We start from the raw sequence: 17,031 nt of genomic DNA, 5'->3' as shown, positions 1-17,031 counted from the left end.
TATTTTTTTTTCTATATTATGTTTTTTGGTTAATCTCTAAAATAGCTGAACCAATTTTAATTTTTAATGCATCAATTATTTTCACATTTTTATACATACATATAACCAATAATTTAAATAGGCACTTAAAAGGTGTATTTATGAACATGATACCATAAATATAAAATAGACTGCACGGTTGGTGAGTTGGCTTGACAACTGGCTGCCGTGCAATGGGTTCGATTCACGCATAAAGTTACTCTTTGTGTGAACCACAAATTGTTGTTTCGAGTTTGTGAACTTATATGTTTGTAAACGCACCCACGTCACAGGATAAATTCATACACGATTAAAAACAATGAGGCTGACGAGACAAATAGCAAGGCCAATAGTTGTTTTGCAAACGATTACAAAAAACCATACGCATTATGATTTTGCAAGCGTATATGAAAATATGAAACTGGTGAGACACTATACTAAAATTAAAACTGCCTCCTTGCTTATACGTATACAGGTAATAATTATATTTTCTTAATTTTCATCTAACTACATACAATTAGAACTTATGAATTCGGCTTTGATGATTAGGCCTCAAATCAGAATGCATTGACTTATCCTATGAGATCGTAATACGAGCTTTGATAAATTGACAAAAGGCAATAGAGCAATCTGTGAGAGCAATAATTCCTTCATAACGAGATTTAAATAAAACTAAAACTCAACTAAAAGTCACGGTTTTCTCACGTATATTAATGGAGAAAAGCTATACTAGTAGCACGCGTAGTAGACTGTGCGACGTCGCCGCGTCTGCGTACGCTGCTTATGATGCAGAGTCCCTCAGTAACTCGAAACTAGTAAAACTTTTCTCCATTAATATACGTGAGAAAACCGTGATTTTTAGTTTACTTAGTATGTCTCACGATAGAAAGACAACACGAGAGAGAGAAGATGGAATAACTACTAAAAAATAAAACTAAAACTTGTTAAGTTGCTGATTTTATTTAGCTGTTTTACGTGGACAAGTTTTTGGTTTTGGGGGAGGTACTTCAGGAGGGCAAGGATCCGAGTGGCAAGTCATCTCGCTTTCAATTTCTTCTTGTGAGCAATCGTATGGTTTACTGAAAATTCCAAATGCGTACGCGGCTCCTGTTGCGCTCGCAAGGATGACGCCAATAAAATTGAATAAACATTCTCTTGGTCTGGGCGCATAGCATCTTTCCATGTTCGCAGTCAAACGAGCTCGTATCATGTTCCGATTGTGTACGATCCCTGTTAACCGATAGAGACGAGTCGGTTTGATTCCGTCCCACATTTTGGAAAGTTTCTTTGGCCAGCGAATTTTTGATTGTCCAAATTAGTGGTTCTGGTGAGTTACTGATGTTATTAGCGTTGATGGCGTTGTTGGCCATTTGGTCTTCGATCTCCTGTTGTGGAAACCTGAAAAGTTTATGAGTTTTTATATTGCTATAGTTTATTTTGCTTCTGACTGACTTCCAATTGCCATCACCTTCAATCGAGTTGTATTATTACCAATATGTATTAATCAGGTCTCATGGTGTTTATTCATTGTGTGTACCAGACGTGGTATTGATAACTTGGTCAGCCTGAGCGGCGTTTATACCATTAACGGCATGGCAATGAGTAGGAGGATCAGTGCCAATGTCAATACTCTCTGAAGAAGGTTACGACTAAGGGTTAAAGGGGAATATAACTATTTCGTCATCATCCACTGTTCTGCCTGTTTTCGTCCACTACTGGACTTAAGCCTCTCCAATGGCACGCCATGTAACTATTTAATAAGGGAAAATATATTACCATCATGGCCGGCGTCTGGTGCCCCTAGTTTTGTCTATAATTGTAGCAACGCATGACGCTGCAGCGGAGAATGTAACTATAAAAAGTAATTCTTGTCGTGACATGACATCTTGTGTCACACCTCTTTGAAATGTATATTATGATTGTTGATATGTTAGTTTTTCTTTTTTGATAATTATCTTCTGCTCTTGAGATCGTATAGGTATAACTTAAATAAAACCTTCTTTGTTTTTGTTATGAGTCGTTGATTATTCCATCAACATGATCAGCTTATAAGTGACCACTGCTGACCAAAAGCCTCTTCTCACACGGAGAAGGTTTGAGCATTAATCACCACGATTGCTCAATGCGGGTTATTATTCCAGTAGAATCACAAATCAAAATGAAATTAGGGCACAGAACCGTTGTATTGCACCTTACTTATTATTGCAAAAATCTTTATTTGTAACACAAAATCAAAGTTTTCTTTGTAAACCAAGACAATAAATGGCCAGTGGCGTTCGGTTAACCGCACAAAACAATCGCGTGTCTCCTGGCAGTACCATGCGGATTTCCTTTTCCTATGTTCCGCACTAGAGAATACAACGTCTAGCTTATGTCTGGTCATTACTTAAAACATACTTCCTTCAGACATACAAGAAACACTATCATTAATAAATCTAACTTTCATTTGAGATCTAGAGCCTTTAGAACCTTTAGGATTATAAGGATCCGCAAACCTTGTTCTTAATATAAAATCTAAAAAACAAGTACACCTGCCCATCTAAGTAGACAAAGTAATATTTATAGACATAACACCTCAAAAAAATGCCAATTATACGGCGTCGCAAGAACCAGGTAACAAAAATCTCTATTTTGTAACAACGTTCGTCTCACGGACAGCTCTTTAGAATGTGGTTGGTTGTATTCACAAGAAACTGCGCTAGTGTGCGTGGGTCCCTGCGCAGGATTGTCCTGTGTAGAGGTTAGCTCTAGCGGCCTTCACCAGAGATGCATTGGGACCGGTCCGGTTCGATTTATCATTAAGTATCGATCGTTTCCGTTATCGAATTTGCTTATTCGTTATAAACACAAATGAATACGTTGAATTCAAAATTTATTCATCAACATCCACACTACACGTAAATGAAAGTTTAAAATGTAAAAGCAAAAGTAACACGTGTTTAATTTCCAAACAAATCAACACAAAATTTTGCCAAACCGGTACTATTTGAAGGTTATGGTCATACGTGTCCGAAATATTTAAAATGTGCGCTGCTAAGTGGCAATTTGACGACTATGTAATGCTTGTTGTGTTTTTCAACTAAACTTTCAAGCTCGAGGCTCTCCGAGTCCGCTCCGTGCCTCCTTGTAGTGGGAGAGCAAAACCTGTAGATACTGTTCGCCCACTTCGAGACGGAGTACCTGCGGACACTTTGTCCCTTTCACTCTCGCGGCGCTACGCACCGAAACGAGAATGTCCGTTTCACCTCACCACTCTGGTATGCAAAGATTGATAGCTTATATGACCATTTGCTTTTGAGAGTCCCCCAGAAATCACGCACGGTTAACTTTTCGCCGCCTGGCGTCCTTACGATCGGCCAGCCAGACGTTGTGCTCAACAAAACTTGTAACTCTCTTGTGTTTCCGAGAAAACTTTTGTAGTTGACATATCGTAATGTTATTACGAAGGTTTATTGATTTGAGTCGGTGGTGTAACTCGTTTGTTTAAAGTAAGCCAGTGAAGCCTTACTCCGGAGGGTCAGGCGCCTGTGTGTTCGCTACTTCTGTGCCTAGATGCGTTTTTCTTTAGTGACTAAGACTGGTGTCGGTGGTATTCGGCCGCGGCTCGGAGTTTGAACGTGCGTAGTGTGATGTGTGGTTGAAACATAAAGTTATACGGATAATGAACGTGCAGCAATGGATCCAATAGCAACTGACAACGGATTAGTGGTGAATAATTTGAACCACGTCCGGAGTGACTCTCAGGTAAGGCGACCGCTTCTTAGTAGGTATCGATGAAGCAAAACACGTTTGCCGTTGCATGCCTACCTATGAATAAGTGCAATGACTTCTCAATTATTTGATACATTTTGGTTTAATTTTCGGTATGACTCGTGGTTTATGACCAGGCTGTGATATTGTTAGACTTCGAAGTGTGTTGACCACTAATTTGCGGTTAGCGGTGTCAAACAATAAGCGAGTAATTTAATGTTGCGCTGTGAAAACTTCACACAAGTTCGCATCGGCCAAAAGTTTCTGAAACAAAAGAGATTCTTATAAAAATCCTCACTAAACAATGGGTTATTTACATAGTAATGTGACTGTGTCATTGTGCAACTAGGTATATAAAAATAATTCATACTGACTTGAACAAAAACGGGTTTTCTAACATTACGGAGTTGTTATGCGTCGGTTGCATGCGCAATTCGTATCAAATTATATAAGACTGCAGAATTAAACTGTATGCGTGTGATTTATACTCTATACTTGAAAGTAACAGTTAGTTAATTACATAGATCACTTTCTAGCAAAAACAAAAGCAAAAATAGCATCAACAAAACACTAGACTTGACACATTCTAGAGATGATCAACAAAAAGGGGTAAATAAGAATTCAGAATGATATTAATGCTTAATTGGATCTTACAGCCAATCCATAAGTTAGTTAAGCTCGATGATTCTATACAATTTGATCCTAATATACTTCAAAATAAGGTACAAAACACAACGAAGAGATAAATACATTACACCCTCGTTGCTCTAGCTAAGTCTCCACAATAAAACCTTTAGAAAAACAAACCGTTCTCAAGAGTTTACATTCATTTAAGTAAATGAATATTTTAGTAAAACTGGACAGACAGCACAGATATTACTTATTAGAAAATAAAAGAAATTACCAACAACGTATGAAATACGACTTTAAAATGACATCCTGCATCCTCAATATACCTACTATTAGTTCACTTAATTTAGGAAGTCAGATGAATATGAATAACTTGCACGGTCCAGTCAGCAGTACCTAAGAAAAAAATCCAACGGTCACCTGCTGGTTACAACAATCGAGCCGGACAATACACTAACATAATAATAAGGACGCACCGAATGGCCCTCCGAGATGAAAGACTCTTTGTTTTTTGCACCAAAACTGGAGGAAGGCACATGTCAGGTGACGTCACTCGTCGATCCCGCCGAAAACCTGTTTCGCGCCAATTCGCAGCTGTCGACGGCAAAGTGGTTGGGTCGCCAATAATTTACTCTTTTTTTTTCTTTCGTTTATTTTCCATGGCCTCGAACCCACTCGTTCAGCCTCCGAAGTACACCGTTAACTCAACTAATTATTGGCTCCTGTTGTATCTTATAATAGAGGACTAAAATTAACTGAAGATATATATTTTTTTACTCTTTTACTCGCTTTGTTTTTATTTTATATGCAGGTTTGTTAAATTGCTTTAGCTCGCATAACAGGGAATGAGTCACACGTGAACACAAGATTCCCACGTCCGAGGGCCTTACAACCTTTGCCTGCAGTATCCGTTCATTAATGCAAATATTTGTGGAGCTCGAAGCTTTTTAAAAGATACCTCTCATAGTTTACGCTGACCTTTAAGTTATTAACACTGGGCACTGTGTAGAGGTTGGCTTTTGTCATTATCAATACGATATTACATCATAGATAGCTGGTTAATATTTTAATGTCTGTCTGGACTTAACAAAGAGACACAGTTTTGGGCACCTCTGTTCATAATTGCCTTCTAAAGAATTTTATTGAAACCTCAGCTAAATCTTAAGGTTCCTTGCTCACGTCGAAGCTTTGTTATCATAAACCAAACATTTATGAACGATAAATGAGTCACCAAGTGCAATAACTTGGCTGTTTACACAGAACCAACATATTTGTGGCTTGGTGATTTCGTCACTTACCAACTGCGGTGAGCTGACGATTATGTATACGAAATTATTAAGGTTTATGTTGAAAATCTACACTTTTGACGTAAACTAGTCTATATTTCAGGTTTCATGTCCGAATGGTGTAAAGCGTAAAAAGCCTTAAAGCCTTAGTATTTGTAGATTACCTTATAATATATAATATATTAGATTAGATGTAGAGTGAAAGACAAGAGAAAACTCTGCCACAGTTTCTAGAGCCAGAAGCTAAGTAAGCAATGGTACTTGGCAAAATAATTAACCAAGAATTGTATTGTGAACCTGATTGAAAAGGAGTAACCTATGGAGTTTCTTGCTCATTCTTCTCCATAGGAATCTACACTTTGGAACGAACAAATAGCTTCACCAAAGGCCTGACCGACAGACAGACATTTTTTTTTTTGATATTGAAATATTTGCTTTGACGTTCAAAAGTCTATTTGATTTGAAATAAATAATTTTGACTTTGACTTTAAATACTACCAATATAATTTACCTTCTAAAAGAGATCTTGTAATTGTAAATGGAGAATTTAGAGTTGTTTCTATACAATAACAAATCATACAAACAAACATCATTATTACAAGTTAGTAGCACTTAAGACAAATGTGTATGACAAGTTCAATCATCACGAATATAGAATTCATTGAAGTAGCAACCACCGATATAGGTCGTCTCTAGTACTTCCCGTCTAAATCTCAAAATAACAGCGCGATGCAAAATGACCACGTTGAATAAGCAACATGGACATTTACCTACATAGTGTATACAGATTACCATATACATGCTGTGAATAACGTAAGATATCATATTACCTAAACAATTTCATAAAATATTGTCGAATTTGACTGGACTCTGTTGTGTTTGTAGCAAGCAATGTTCATGAAATATCATATTTTCCTCCGTATAGCTTATCTACTATTATTGCGGAATTGAAATATTTTGAGAAGTATTACTCATATACCTACATATGTCAATTTTGATATTTTTATCAGATGTTTGGTATCTGAAAGTGGTTGTGCTTATTACTGACCAAAACATAGCGATTTAAAACTTTGTTCTTGAAGTATGTAAAGGTTTAATAGTTTTGAAAATAATTACTTTTTATTGGTAGTTCAATTATATTACAATCAACGATATTCCGAAAACAGAATGATCTAACACGCCTGTAACTAAAGCATCGTATTCTGCGTCTAAAGGTACCAACATTATTTTATGTCTAACTAGTAACCCGCCCCAGCTTCGCATGGGTGATATATTATGCATGTATTATACATATAAACCTTCCTCTTGAATCACTCTATCTATTATAAAAAAAACCTCATTTAAATCCATTGCGTAGTTTTAAAGATTTAAGCATACATAGGGACAGAGAAAGCGACTTTGTTTTATACTGAAGTAGTGAAGGTACAATATTTTGTACCTTTGACGCATTTATTAGTCGCGAAACATTTCCCGCCCGTTATGGTTGATATCACGCAAGCGCGACGTTTTCGCGCGTTTTCACTAACCATAAACAACGCGTACAACCAGTGGCCGAACAACTCTCTCTATTTAGTCGATTCTTGTTTTGATTAGCGCATATGAATAATGCAAATCGATTATAAGATTATCTCCACTTGATGCTGCATTACAAATGGTTCTTTAATTGAATTAATTTGTTTTTCATGTAAAGTTCAATTACCCACATCTTTGGTAGACATGTTTTATTTATTTATACTCTACACTGACATACTTTTAACTCCTACATTATCTATTAATTTATTTATTTTATTACATAGATAATACTATATAGACTTTTTTTAATGGCAAATTGAGCCGATGTCGACTATTCTGCCAATGACTATATACACTTACTGTCTGATAATTGAATTGGGCATCATACTCATATTTTTCTACGTATGTTTGATATGTTTTAGGAAAAAATCTTTTAAATTCGAGTTATCTAATCAAAAATCGTTTACAATTAAATCATAACCGTCCTTTATCTACAGAGCCTTATTACGTAATCAAACTGCGATTTAATTCCATAGAAATATTGCATCCTGTCCTAAAGGACTTTAATAACTTCGCAGTGATTAATTATATCGAGGAAACGGTCCCGTTCTAATACATAGTGCTAACTTCTTCAACATACTAAGACTCGTTTTCAAAGGAATGCTTCTCACTGCCAGCTTTCTTCCAGCCGTTCTAGTCAAGCGAGTCAGTGTTGCCAGTGAGAAATAACGCCAGTTATGGACACGTTTCACAATGTTTAAATATTTTAATTATGGTTTTAGAAAAATACTTGTAGGCTTGATATGGAAAATCGACTATTTTATGTACACCATCATTATCTTATGCTTTTACGTAAATGGACTTAATATTAAAGAAGGGCCAAATTAAAAGTACCTTTAACCAACGAGCATGCATGAAAAGACTGATGACTGTTGATGAAGCGAAAGAGGTATGTAAGATTCGTAGCAATTGGCGTTCCATTGTCTCTGTCTACCCCCATGGGAGACAGGCGTGAGGTTATGTATGTATGTAAATGAACTTCACGGACTAATATGTTAGTATTAGTTACTAAAGTGTTATTTACTAATTTATTGGGTGCTCAGTTCAGTAACAAAGCTAATTATCTTTCGCTTTTAGCCTTGCGACAGCTAACAAATGCATCACAGCAAAATTAGTTCGCATCGGTGAGAAACGGACACCTGTTCATCATATTGTTGCTAATTCATTAAAATGTTTAAATCATTCTTTATGTTCTCCTCGTTTTAATTTATAGACGCTAACGATTGATGGCCATGTTTTATTTAAATTGGTATTTTACCAGTCTGATGATGGCAAAAAGATTTATTGTTAAAAGTTTCTATAGTAGTACTGATACTGCATATATTAAAATGCAAATTATATTGTCTGTGGCCAATTAAAAATTTCTTCGATATTTTTTTTATTGTTCGATGTTTCTTTTTCAAAGCTGCCTTTAGTTCTTTTTTATTTATTTATTTTTAAGTAGGGAAAATCATCCAATGACTTCTCTCGCCTTGGATGAACGGGAGTATCAGACTCTTATTGACTAAAAACCACCCCGTTCCTACTCCTGTTTTTCTAGCCGGAGCCCCGGTAAACCCGCTAAGTAGTGCCTTAAGTATTACGTTAGCATTTCGCAAGCTTTATTCGCAATCACGAAATGTGGATACCTTGATGACATTATCGTACTGGAAACCTGTGTAATGATCATAACAACTTACTTCCTCGCAATAACCATTTTCCTGTCGTCTATCTGCAATCAAAACTGCAGGCCTTAAAGTAAATAAGCATTTACCTATACAATGTGATAGGGTTCGGACTTCTAACCCGTTAAGGCTGAGTACTACATCTAATTTTATGGATAAAAGTCGGGAGTCAAAGGGGTCGAATCCCCTCCCCTTAAAATTATGGCTATTTTAATATTTTTCTTACTTCATGTGATATCAAAGGCTGTATGCGTCGTAGAAACAAAAAAAAACGACAAACGGTAGCTAATAACCTTGGCTAACTAATTCATTACTTTTTTCATATGTTTGATAATGTTTTGGTGAGAAAAAAAATAATTTCTGAATAATCTTTACCGAAAAAATCGCTATTTTTCAATATTTTCAATTTGGGGTTTCAAACCCCCATATTACTTTTTTGTCGATAAAATTAGATGTAGTACTCAGCCTTAACGGGTTAGAAGTCCCACACCTATCACATTGTAAATTATAATTCCACTGTCACTTTTTATTAATTGTTCCATGCCATGTAATTCCATACTTTTGTTTTTCCTCTATTTTATTAGCAAGAGCTTTACTTCTGCTAGTGGCTTCGCCGATGTAACCCACATAGTGAACATTATTTCAAAGCATTTCCATGAGAAGAGAGGTTATCATCTAAGTAGGAAGTTTAACGAATAGGTACTTGACTTTTTCTTGGGAGGAATAAAAAACATATTCTTGCTACACAACCATTTATTTAATAAAAGAGGTTTAAATGACATCGATCGCTACATTTGTTTGTATTACACGAAGATACCTAATTTACCTACCTAATTATAACGATTGGTACAAAAGTAACAATATAAATCACATAATTATTTTACAATTTTTTTTTCCTTGTTGGCAACCGAGTCTCCAATACGAAGTTGTCGACTATACTGCCTACAATTAATAATCTCGAATCTTAAAAATTATACAAATATCATTGTCAATGTCATGTCATGACTCTGAGTGTGACAGTAAATAATATGCCAAAATACGTGCTTGTCGTTAATCTGCTTTTTTATGAAACACACATTACTTATGTAGGTATATAATATCATAAATTGTTAATTCGATGAAATATTCTTAATTAAACATCAATTTTAATATTACAGACACTGATTTGACCATATTAAGTACATGCCTACTTGTCTTATTATGATATCTTAAGGGTTCGTTTCATAATGTTAATAAACTATCAGTCAGTCTAATTAACGAATAATTAATGTTTTCCATACCAAATTAGACATTTTAACGCTTGCGTTGTGTTTCGTTGTGTAAGTGGGGTTACCGGAGGCCCAATTACCCCTCTTCCCAATCTTCCCATTCCCCAATTCTCCAACAACCCTTAAATTCCCAACCCACTAACTCCTAAAAGGCCGACAACGCACTTATAACACGTCTGTCGGCAGCGATTGCTTACCATCAGGTGATCTGTTTGCCCGTTTACCGGCTTATACCCAAAAAGTCTTTTACTATTTACACTCCATAAAACGCTAAACGATAAGTACCTTATCTTACGGCTTATTTCACAATGTCTGATTAAATTAACTTAACTATAATTTTGACACATTTTGAATGAAACATATATTTAAAATTTTCTGACAGTTAAACTGGGGGAAATCATCCAATCACTTCTCCCGCCTTAGGTGAAGCGAGACTAAAAATCACCCCATTCCTACTCCTGCTTCGAGCCGGAGCCCCGATATACCCGATATATCTGCAGCTCCGGGGTAAAATAAGCCTAAAGTAATTGGAATAATATTGAATTACACTTTATTATTTAGTGAACACATTTAGATTGATAAAAACATCTAAACATTTATTTGCTAGGGGTGGGGACGCGTTAACATTATTTAGTCTTGCAGGTAACATTGGGATCACATAAGCTTACACTAGCTACTACTAAATACATTTAACATCACACCAACAGCCTATAGGTGGCCACTGCTGACCAAAGGTCTCTTCTCGCACGGAGAAGGCTTAAGCATTGCTCAATGCGGGTTAATATACACATACAACAATAATTATAATTAATAATTTTGCACCATTCTTAAAAATATGAAATTCTAAAACACAATCAATTTATTGTATGTTGCAACACCGTAGATTTTTTAAATTTAATGTTTCCTACACTGAGTGCGCCAAAAATGGCATAGAGAGGTAAATAAAAAAAAATATTGTCTGTGAACCTTCGGGGATAAATGGGGTTTTAAAAAAAAAGTTTAATTAAATTAAAATTCAAAATTATAAAAAATAAAACCTAATCAATCAAAATATAAAGTATAAGGCTTACAAAGTTTTATGTATGTAAGTAGTATGTATTATTGTGCGTACACTTTTAGTTTTGTACTAGGTAGGTACTATTTTTTTTTATACTGTACAGTAAATTATTTAGTTGAGAACACCAACGTCGTATACGATTAAAAATTGAATAACATGTAGGTATAGGTAAATAAAAATTGCTACTGTAAAAGCCTAGGCTTACTAAATCTTGAGATTTTTATCATATAAAAATCTTAACTATTAATATTATTGTAAAAACCTGAATTAGTTTGCGACCATGGCCAAATTTGAATTTAACCGTAGTTTTTAGAAGCAGAGTAAATATTCAAACATGGCAGTTGCCTTGTTTTTAATGCAAGACTCCAACGAAAATATAATTAAAATGTATAGATTTGACATAGGATTTTACAGTAGCAAAAAATTGTAATAGGAAAAATGTCTGTAAAAATAAATTATTTATAGGGTAAAATTAACTTTGTACTTGCAGGTAGATTTATTTAGTAGATTAACTTAGCATTTTTTTTTTAATTTTACGACATAGTGTCATTGTCACTCTGTGGACCCAACTGACGTTTACTATTTTACCGTTTTTTTTAATTTTAATTTATTACGAATCATCTTTGAAAGACAGTTTTTGAAAAATAAATAGCCGAATTGGTCCAGCCTTTTACGAATTTTATACTTAACAACACACATGTTAGATTCTATAGATATGTTCAATACAATGTTATAAAAATGCTTTGGTTTTTAGATTAGGCCTAAGAAACAAAAATCATAGTATAAATTACTAATTAAAATCGTTGTAAAATGTAACTTAATTTGTTTGGCAGACAATAATAATTTTATTAATGAGCTACTTAAATACGTATTTAATTTAATTAACCCTGTAATCAAAAAAGCGTTCTAATAAAACCTCAGACCAGGAAAAAAATCTTGGTCTGAGAATAAAATATATTTTTAGTTTTGTGCGGTTGGTAACAATAATAACCGCCATCTAAGAAATAATTCCATTTCCAAATTCCCATCACGCGGCCATATTTTTATAAAAAAAGCGTTTTGTTCTGCCATCAAATCACGCACTCTCTAAGTCGTGACATAATAACCGTATCGCGTTTGCTCTTAAAAAACTAAAAACATTGGTTCACAACCATTTACTAAACAGACTATTTTTATAAAGATATCGCAAAATTTAATATCAGTTTGTTAGTAAATAAAATATTAAGATAATTTAATTATGATTGACTAGATTTAGGACACCACTTAACCTTAAAATTTGTTTGAATTTAATTCTGTATCACAATCGTCAGTCACAATGTTTTTGTAAACATTTAAAAATAATAAACAATGTATAAATGTGACTGACGGATTAAAAGGGTCTTTTGGAAGTCAATTCGAACACCACTACCAACGAGATATGGTCGGACCCATAGTAATCACTTGGGAGTGTACCAACATTTTTGCGGTCACAAGAGTCTAAGAGACTAAACCGCTCTATAGGTCGCAAACCAGAACACGCGGTGTAAAATATATAATCAATCAAGTACCAAGTGTCGTGATAAACGGATGCTTCAAAGAATCTATTTTGCTTACCCCTGTTTGTTTCGTAAATTGTTCGAAAATGTAGCGTATTTGACACGATGTTGCTGTGAAACAGATCGTAGTACACTGCCTCATGAAGCATCTTGCTGGTAAAGTCCTTACTGCCTTGCTCGCAAGAGCTGCTGTGCTCCGAGTTATAAATACGCAGCTCCCTGAAGTCAGTGGATAATCCGTAGCTCCTGTTCACAAAAACCGACAAATGTTGGCAATTATCTGTAATACCAATTTTTTGCCACTCCTCGTTATTCCATTGTTTTTCTTCAATACTACTGACTTGCCCCACTTGCAGTAACTCAACGACGTAGCTGTCGGGCTTTGAGTTGAAATCTCCAGTCAATATTATGGGGAGGTACCCAGAATCTTGTCCGTTAAAAACGTAGGATACTCGATCGATTTCAGCAAGGAAAACTTTCATTTGGGCCAGCCGAATAATCCCCTTGGTTTCATTGTAAAGTAAATGGGTGTTTGCCACGACGAGTGTTTTTGCCGGCATCCTCTTAGGTATCAACTTGGTTATGATGCCAATGTTGTGACGATCTAGAATCGTTACCTTCGGCTGGCTAAACTCCACGAAAGTAACATCTCCAAACTTAAACGTTGATTGCTTAATGTAAGTTGCACAACCGTCGCTCATGGCGTCAGAACTTTTTTTCTTATAAACACCCTGATAGCCGAGCTCATTTAATTTCAAATTAAACATGCCCACTTGTTTCTCTTCTATTTCTTGAAGACACAATATATCGGGTAACTGGTTGATTATGTCATTAAACAACAGACGCACCCTGTTCTCCCACAACAAAGACTGACTCGGGCATTTTTTATAAAACCACGGATATTTTTCCAGAAGGCTTTGTGACCGCACGTTGTACGACATAATTTTGAACTCTATGGAGTTACCGAAGAGTCCATTGCTGGTCAATCCGACTGTCTCCCACCTTCTGTAGTAGTCATAGCTTGGTGTTAAGCTGTGGTGGCTGGCCGACACCTGTAGCGGTTTACATAGCACTGACGAATCAAGATCGCTTCGCACTTTAGAATCACCCTGTAACACTTCATCATTGTAGGATTGACTGAACGTAAAAATGTTGACAATCAAATGGCTATTCAACAAGTGCCTACACCGCTGCTGTACTCGTGGTACAGCTATCGTCCTGTGTACACTGAACGTAGTAATGGAGTGTACCTATGCAGCGATTATTGATCGGTTTAGTGTTGCACCTGTCACCCCAATGGTAATTAGTCAAGTTTTGATTTATGGACATTGTAATACATACATTGTAATATTTGAAAACTTTTTATTGAAAGAGCGAGTATTTTCATTACGCATTATTACATTATGTTAAGTTTTTATCAGCTATCTTAAACAAGTTTTGGGAAGTTATATTTTATGTTGCAATACTTATTATTTGTATAGCAATACGGTATTACATCCGGTTTATGTTGCGGTATTTTGTGTTTACTAATGAATAAATTACGAATACCAAACATAATAATAAAGGATATTCAGTGAAAAATTTGTATCTCTCTAAAACGGTACTACTTATTACTTTTTAACTATAAAATATAAATATCCTAATAAATTGCATGTAACCGTAGTACCTATAGGTACAGACAATTATCAAGCCCATTTGGTCATAACGATTAACTTCACTGAAAATAATAATAAGAGGAAAAAAAGTCACATGAAAAGATAACAGGTCGAAACTACATTACATAAACTATCCCAATGCACAGTAAAATCAAAGTTGCAGATGGTATGCAGAGGTTAAACTGACACTATACTGAATAATGAGTTAGCAGTACAATGCATTGCTAATGACTTCTAACTACTGACGTTCAAACACTGACACATTAATTGACTCGAAAGATTCTCCCACCCCATTGCGGTACTGCAAAGTCGGTCACATAGGGTGCAGTACTAAAATATGAGGATAAGCTACCGTTTCGGTCGAATCTTTAAAATAAATAATGTCTACCAATAATTTCGTATAATTTACTTGAATCTCTATTTTGTGTTCATGCAGTCTTATCGGTCAATTTATCTAAAATTGTTTATTATGGCGGCTAACATTGTAATTCAAAAATATTTCATGCTTCAAATCAAATTACGCAAATGGTCGTCTATGCTCAAGATACGAACAATCGCATGGAATGTCGCTGGACCGCGCTAGTCAGTAATGCCAACGTAACCGAATGAAGCACCAATGGCGTCGCTGGATTCACTACGTAGCGCGCGAACTTCAGTTCACTCCGAACGAATCACGTTTCGGAAACTAAACACATAGTGACATCGCGCTGTCAGAAAGAGAACTCGTTCACAACTTCACAGTTCACGTATTTGTCTTCCATTTTGTTTTTGTTAACAATATTCTCACGTGTGCAATGCATTGTAAAACAAAATAATCATGGCTATGCTAGCGGGACCTCGCCGTAAACAAAAAGTAATAAATTTACGAGCTAAGAACAATGCGTGGAGTGAAGATACAACGAAGTTTGGTCAGCGAATGCTGGAGAAAATGGGATGGAGTGCGGGAAAGGGGTTAGGTGCTAAAGAAAATGGAATTGTAGAACATGTTGTAGCCAGATACAAGAATGATGATAGAGGATTGGGTTTCGAAGACAGGAACGATCAGTGGACAAAACATGAGGATGACTTCAATTCATTATTAGCTAATTTATCCAATGGTGAGTCTTCATTACAAGTTATTACTTTATTACACATAGTTTAGTTTTATACAAGTTACAAATTAACTTTTTATAGTCAATAAAACGTGATCTCTATTTATTAATACATAAAGTAACATTATTTAACTTGATGCAATACTTAACAAATTAATTTTCATCAATAAACACAATTTCTAATAGTTACTCTTAACTTATATTTCAGGCAGCAGTAAAGATGATGAAAAATTACACAGCGGAGTATCACTTGAAGTGAAGTCAAAGACGAGTAAAGCAAGAGTACACTATCACAAGTTTACAAGAGGAAAGGATTTAACTCGCTACAGTGAAAAGGATTTAGCTAACATTTTTGGTAAAAAGACTTTAAAAAGTGAAAATAAGTCAACTACTGAAGAAAAAGTTGAAACCAGTGATGAGAAGGATGAAAAAGACTCCACACCAGTTGATAAAGTGTTTAAAGAAGGAGGTAGCATGGAAGATTACTTCAAAAGTAAACTGGCCGCAATGAAATCTAAAAATAAACTTAACATACAAAATAACACTACAAATGATGATGAAAACACTGACTATTCATTCCGAGGCTTCTCAGGAACTATGGATAGAGAGGATGAGGAAGAAACTCATCAAGGATTTGGTTTCCAATCGTTTTCTTTAGCTAACACAGAAGAGAATGAAACTGCTGATAATGAAAATAATGAAAACTTAGTTGAGAGTAAAAAGAAGAAGAAAAAAAAGAGGAAACAGCAAGATGAAGAACCAGTAGCCAGTGAGATTGTAGATGATGAGAATACTCCCATAGAACCTGATTCCAATGTAGAAGACACACAAAAGAGTAAAAAATCAAAAAAGAAAAAGAAGAAAGATTTTGAGGAAAGTATAACAGAACCTGTAGAACCTGAGCAAACTGTAGAGGAACCCGTTGAAACTAAAAAATCTAAAAAGAAAAAAGATATTGATATTGACGCTACCACTGAACATGTAACTGAAGATTATGTCCCTAAAAAAAAGAAAAAGAGGAAAGATAAGGGTACTGAATAAATATTTATAAATTGTTTTATTACATTGTTATTTAATTTTTTCATTTTGGTCAGCATATCCTTTACCCACATTTTACTTTACTATTGACATTGAAACTATACCTAATAGTTCATTAGCAAGCACATTTAAAAACTTTCAAAAGTTGAATAATTTATATGAAAGTTATGGCAAATTCCTTATGCAGTGTTTTATCCGTAGTAAGTAAAAGATAAACCTGGGATCGAAATGTTTAGTTTGTAGACTATTTCTCTCATTCTAGTCGTAGAGTCCCTTTGATGTATGTACTGTTATCCGTATTTAACGGTTTGCCTGGCACCCAAAACAAAATACTCCACGAAAAGTGGGTGTTAAAATGTAAAAAAGTCCCATTCCCTTTTGAATAAAGTAGCGTGATGTTAGGACTTAGAAAATGTTAAATCTACAATTTTGAAACTGGCAACACTGTAATTTTTTGTGTCAATATA

The 17,031-nt window shown here is 35.1% G+C and overlaps 2 protein-coding genes and 1 long non-coding RNA gene across 11 annotated transcripts in view; 2 read left to right on the top strand and 1 right to left on the bottom strand.

Moving 5' to 3' along the window:
* The window catches only part of LOC118277837 (tight junction protein ZO-1), a 140,005-nt gene that overhangs the window by 84,260 nt on the left and 38,714 nt on the right, over positions 1–17,031 (top strand). The window contains exon 1 of one of the 9 annotated variants that reach the window (XM_035596802.2): positions 3,371–3,762. The exons of the other annotated variants lie outside the window; for them this stretch is intronic. Coding sequence (XP_035452695.2) covers positions 3,694–3,762 — 69 coding nt within the window. The 5' untranslated portion in view covers positions 3,371–3,693. Of the gene's footprint in view, positions 1–3,370; positions 3,763–17,031 lie in introns of those variants that run through there. 9 annotated transcript variants of the gene reach the window in all.
* Positions 960–3,160, bottom strand: LOC118277842 (uncharacterized). Its single transcript, XR_004783805.2, has 2 exons — positions 1,795–3,160; positions 960–1,416 (listed from the first exon to the last, which is right to left on the bottom strand). It is a non-coding gene; the product is annotated as an uncharacterized LOC118277842 (long non-coding RNA).
* On the top strand, positions 15,128–16,589 carry LOC118277838 (PIN2/TERF1-interacting telomerase inhibitor 1). The gene is made up of 2 exons (XM_035596803.2): positions 15,128–15,532; positions 15,735–16,589. Exons 1-2 carry the CDS (start codon positions 15,253–15,255, stop codon positions 16,565–16,567), a joined length of 1,113 nt encoding a protein of 370 aa, XP_035452696.2. The 5' UTR covers positions 15,128–15,252; the 3' UTR covers positions 16,568–16,589.

The sequence above is a fragment of the Spodoptera frugiperda genome, chromosome 18, assembly GCF_023101765.2.
Source record: "Spodoptera frugiperda isolate SF20-4 chromosome 18, AGI-APGP_CSIRO_Sfru_2.0, whole genome shotgun sequence".
NCBI classification, from domain to species: Eukaryota; Metazoa; Arthropoda; class Insecta; order Lepidoptera; family Noctuidae; genus Spodoptera; species Spodoptera frugiperda.
The sequence above is the reverse complement of the archived record's forward strand: the minus strand, read 5'-3'. Positions and strand labels throughout refer to the sequence as shown.

Bases quoted from the DNA above. Each gene is read 5' to 3' on its own strand.
- LOC118277838 (XM_035596803.2), top strand. From the start codon at position 15,253: ATGGCTATGCTAGCGGGACCTCGCCGTAAACAAAAAGTAATAAATTTA. The intron at 15,533-15,734 runs GTGAGTCTTCAT...CTTATATTTCAG, and splicing joins ATTAGCTAATTTATCCAATG to GCAGCAGTAAAGATGATGAA.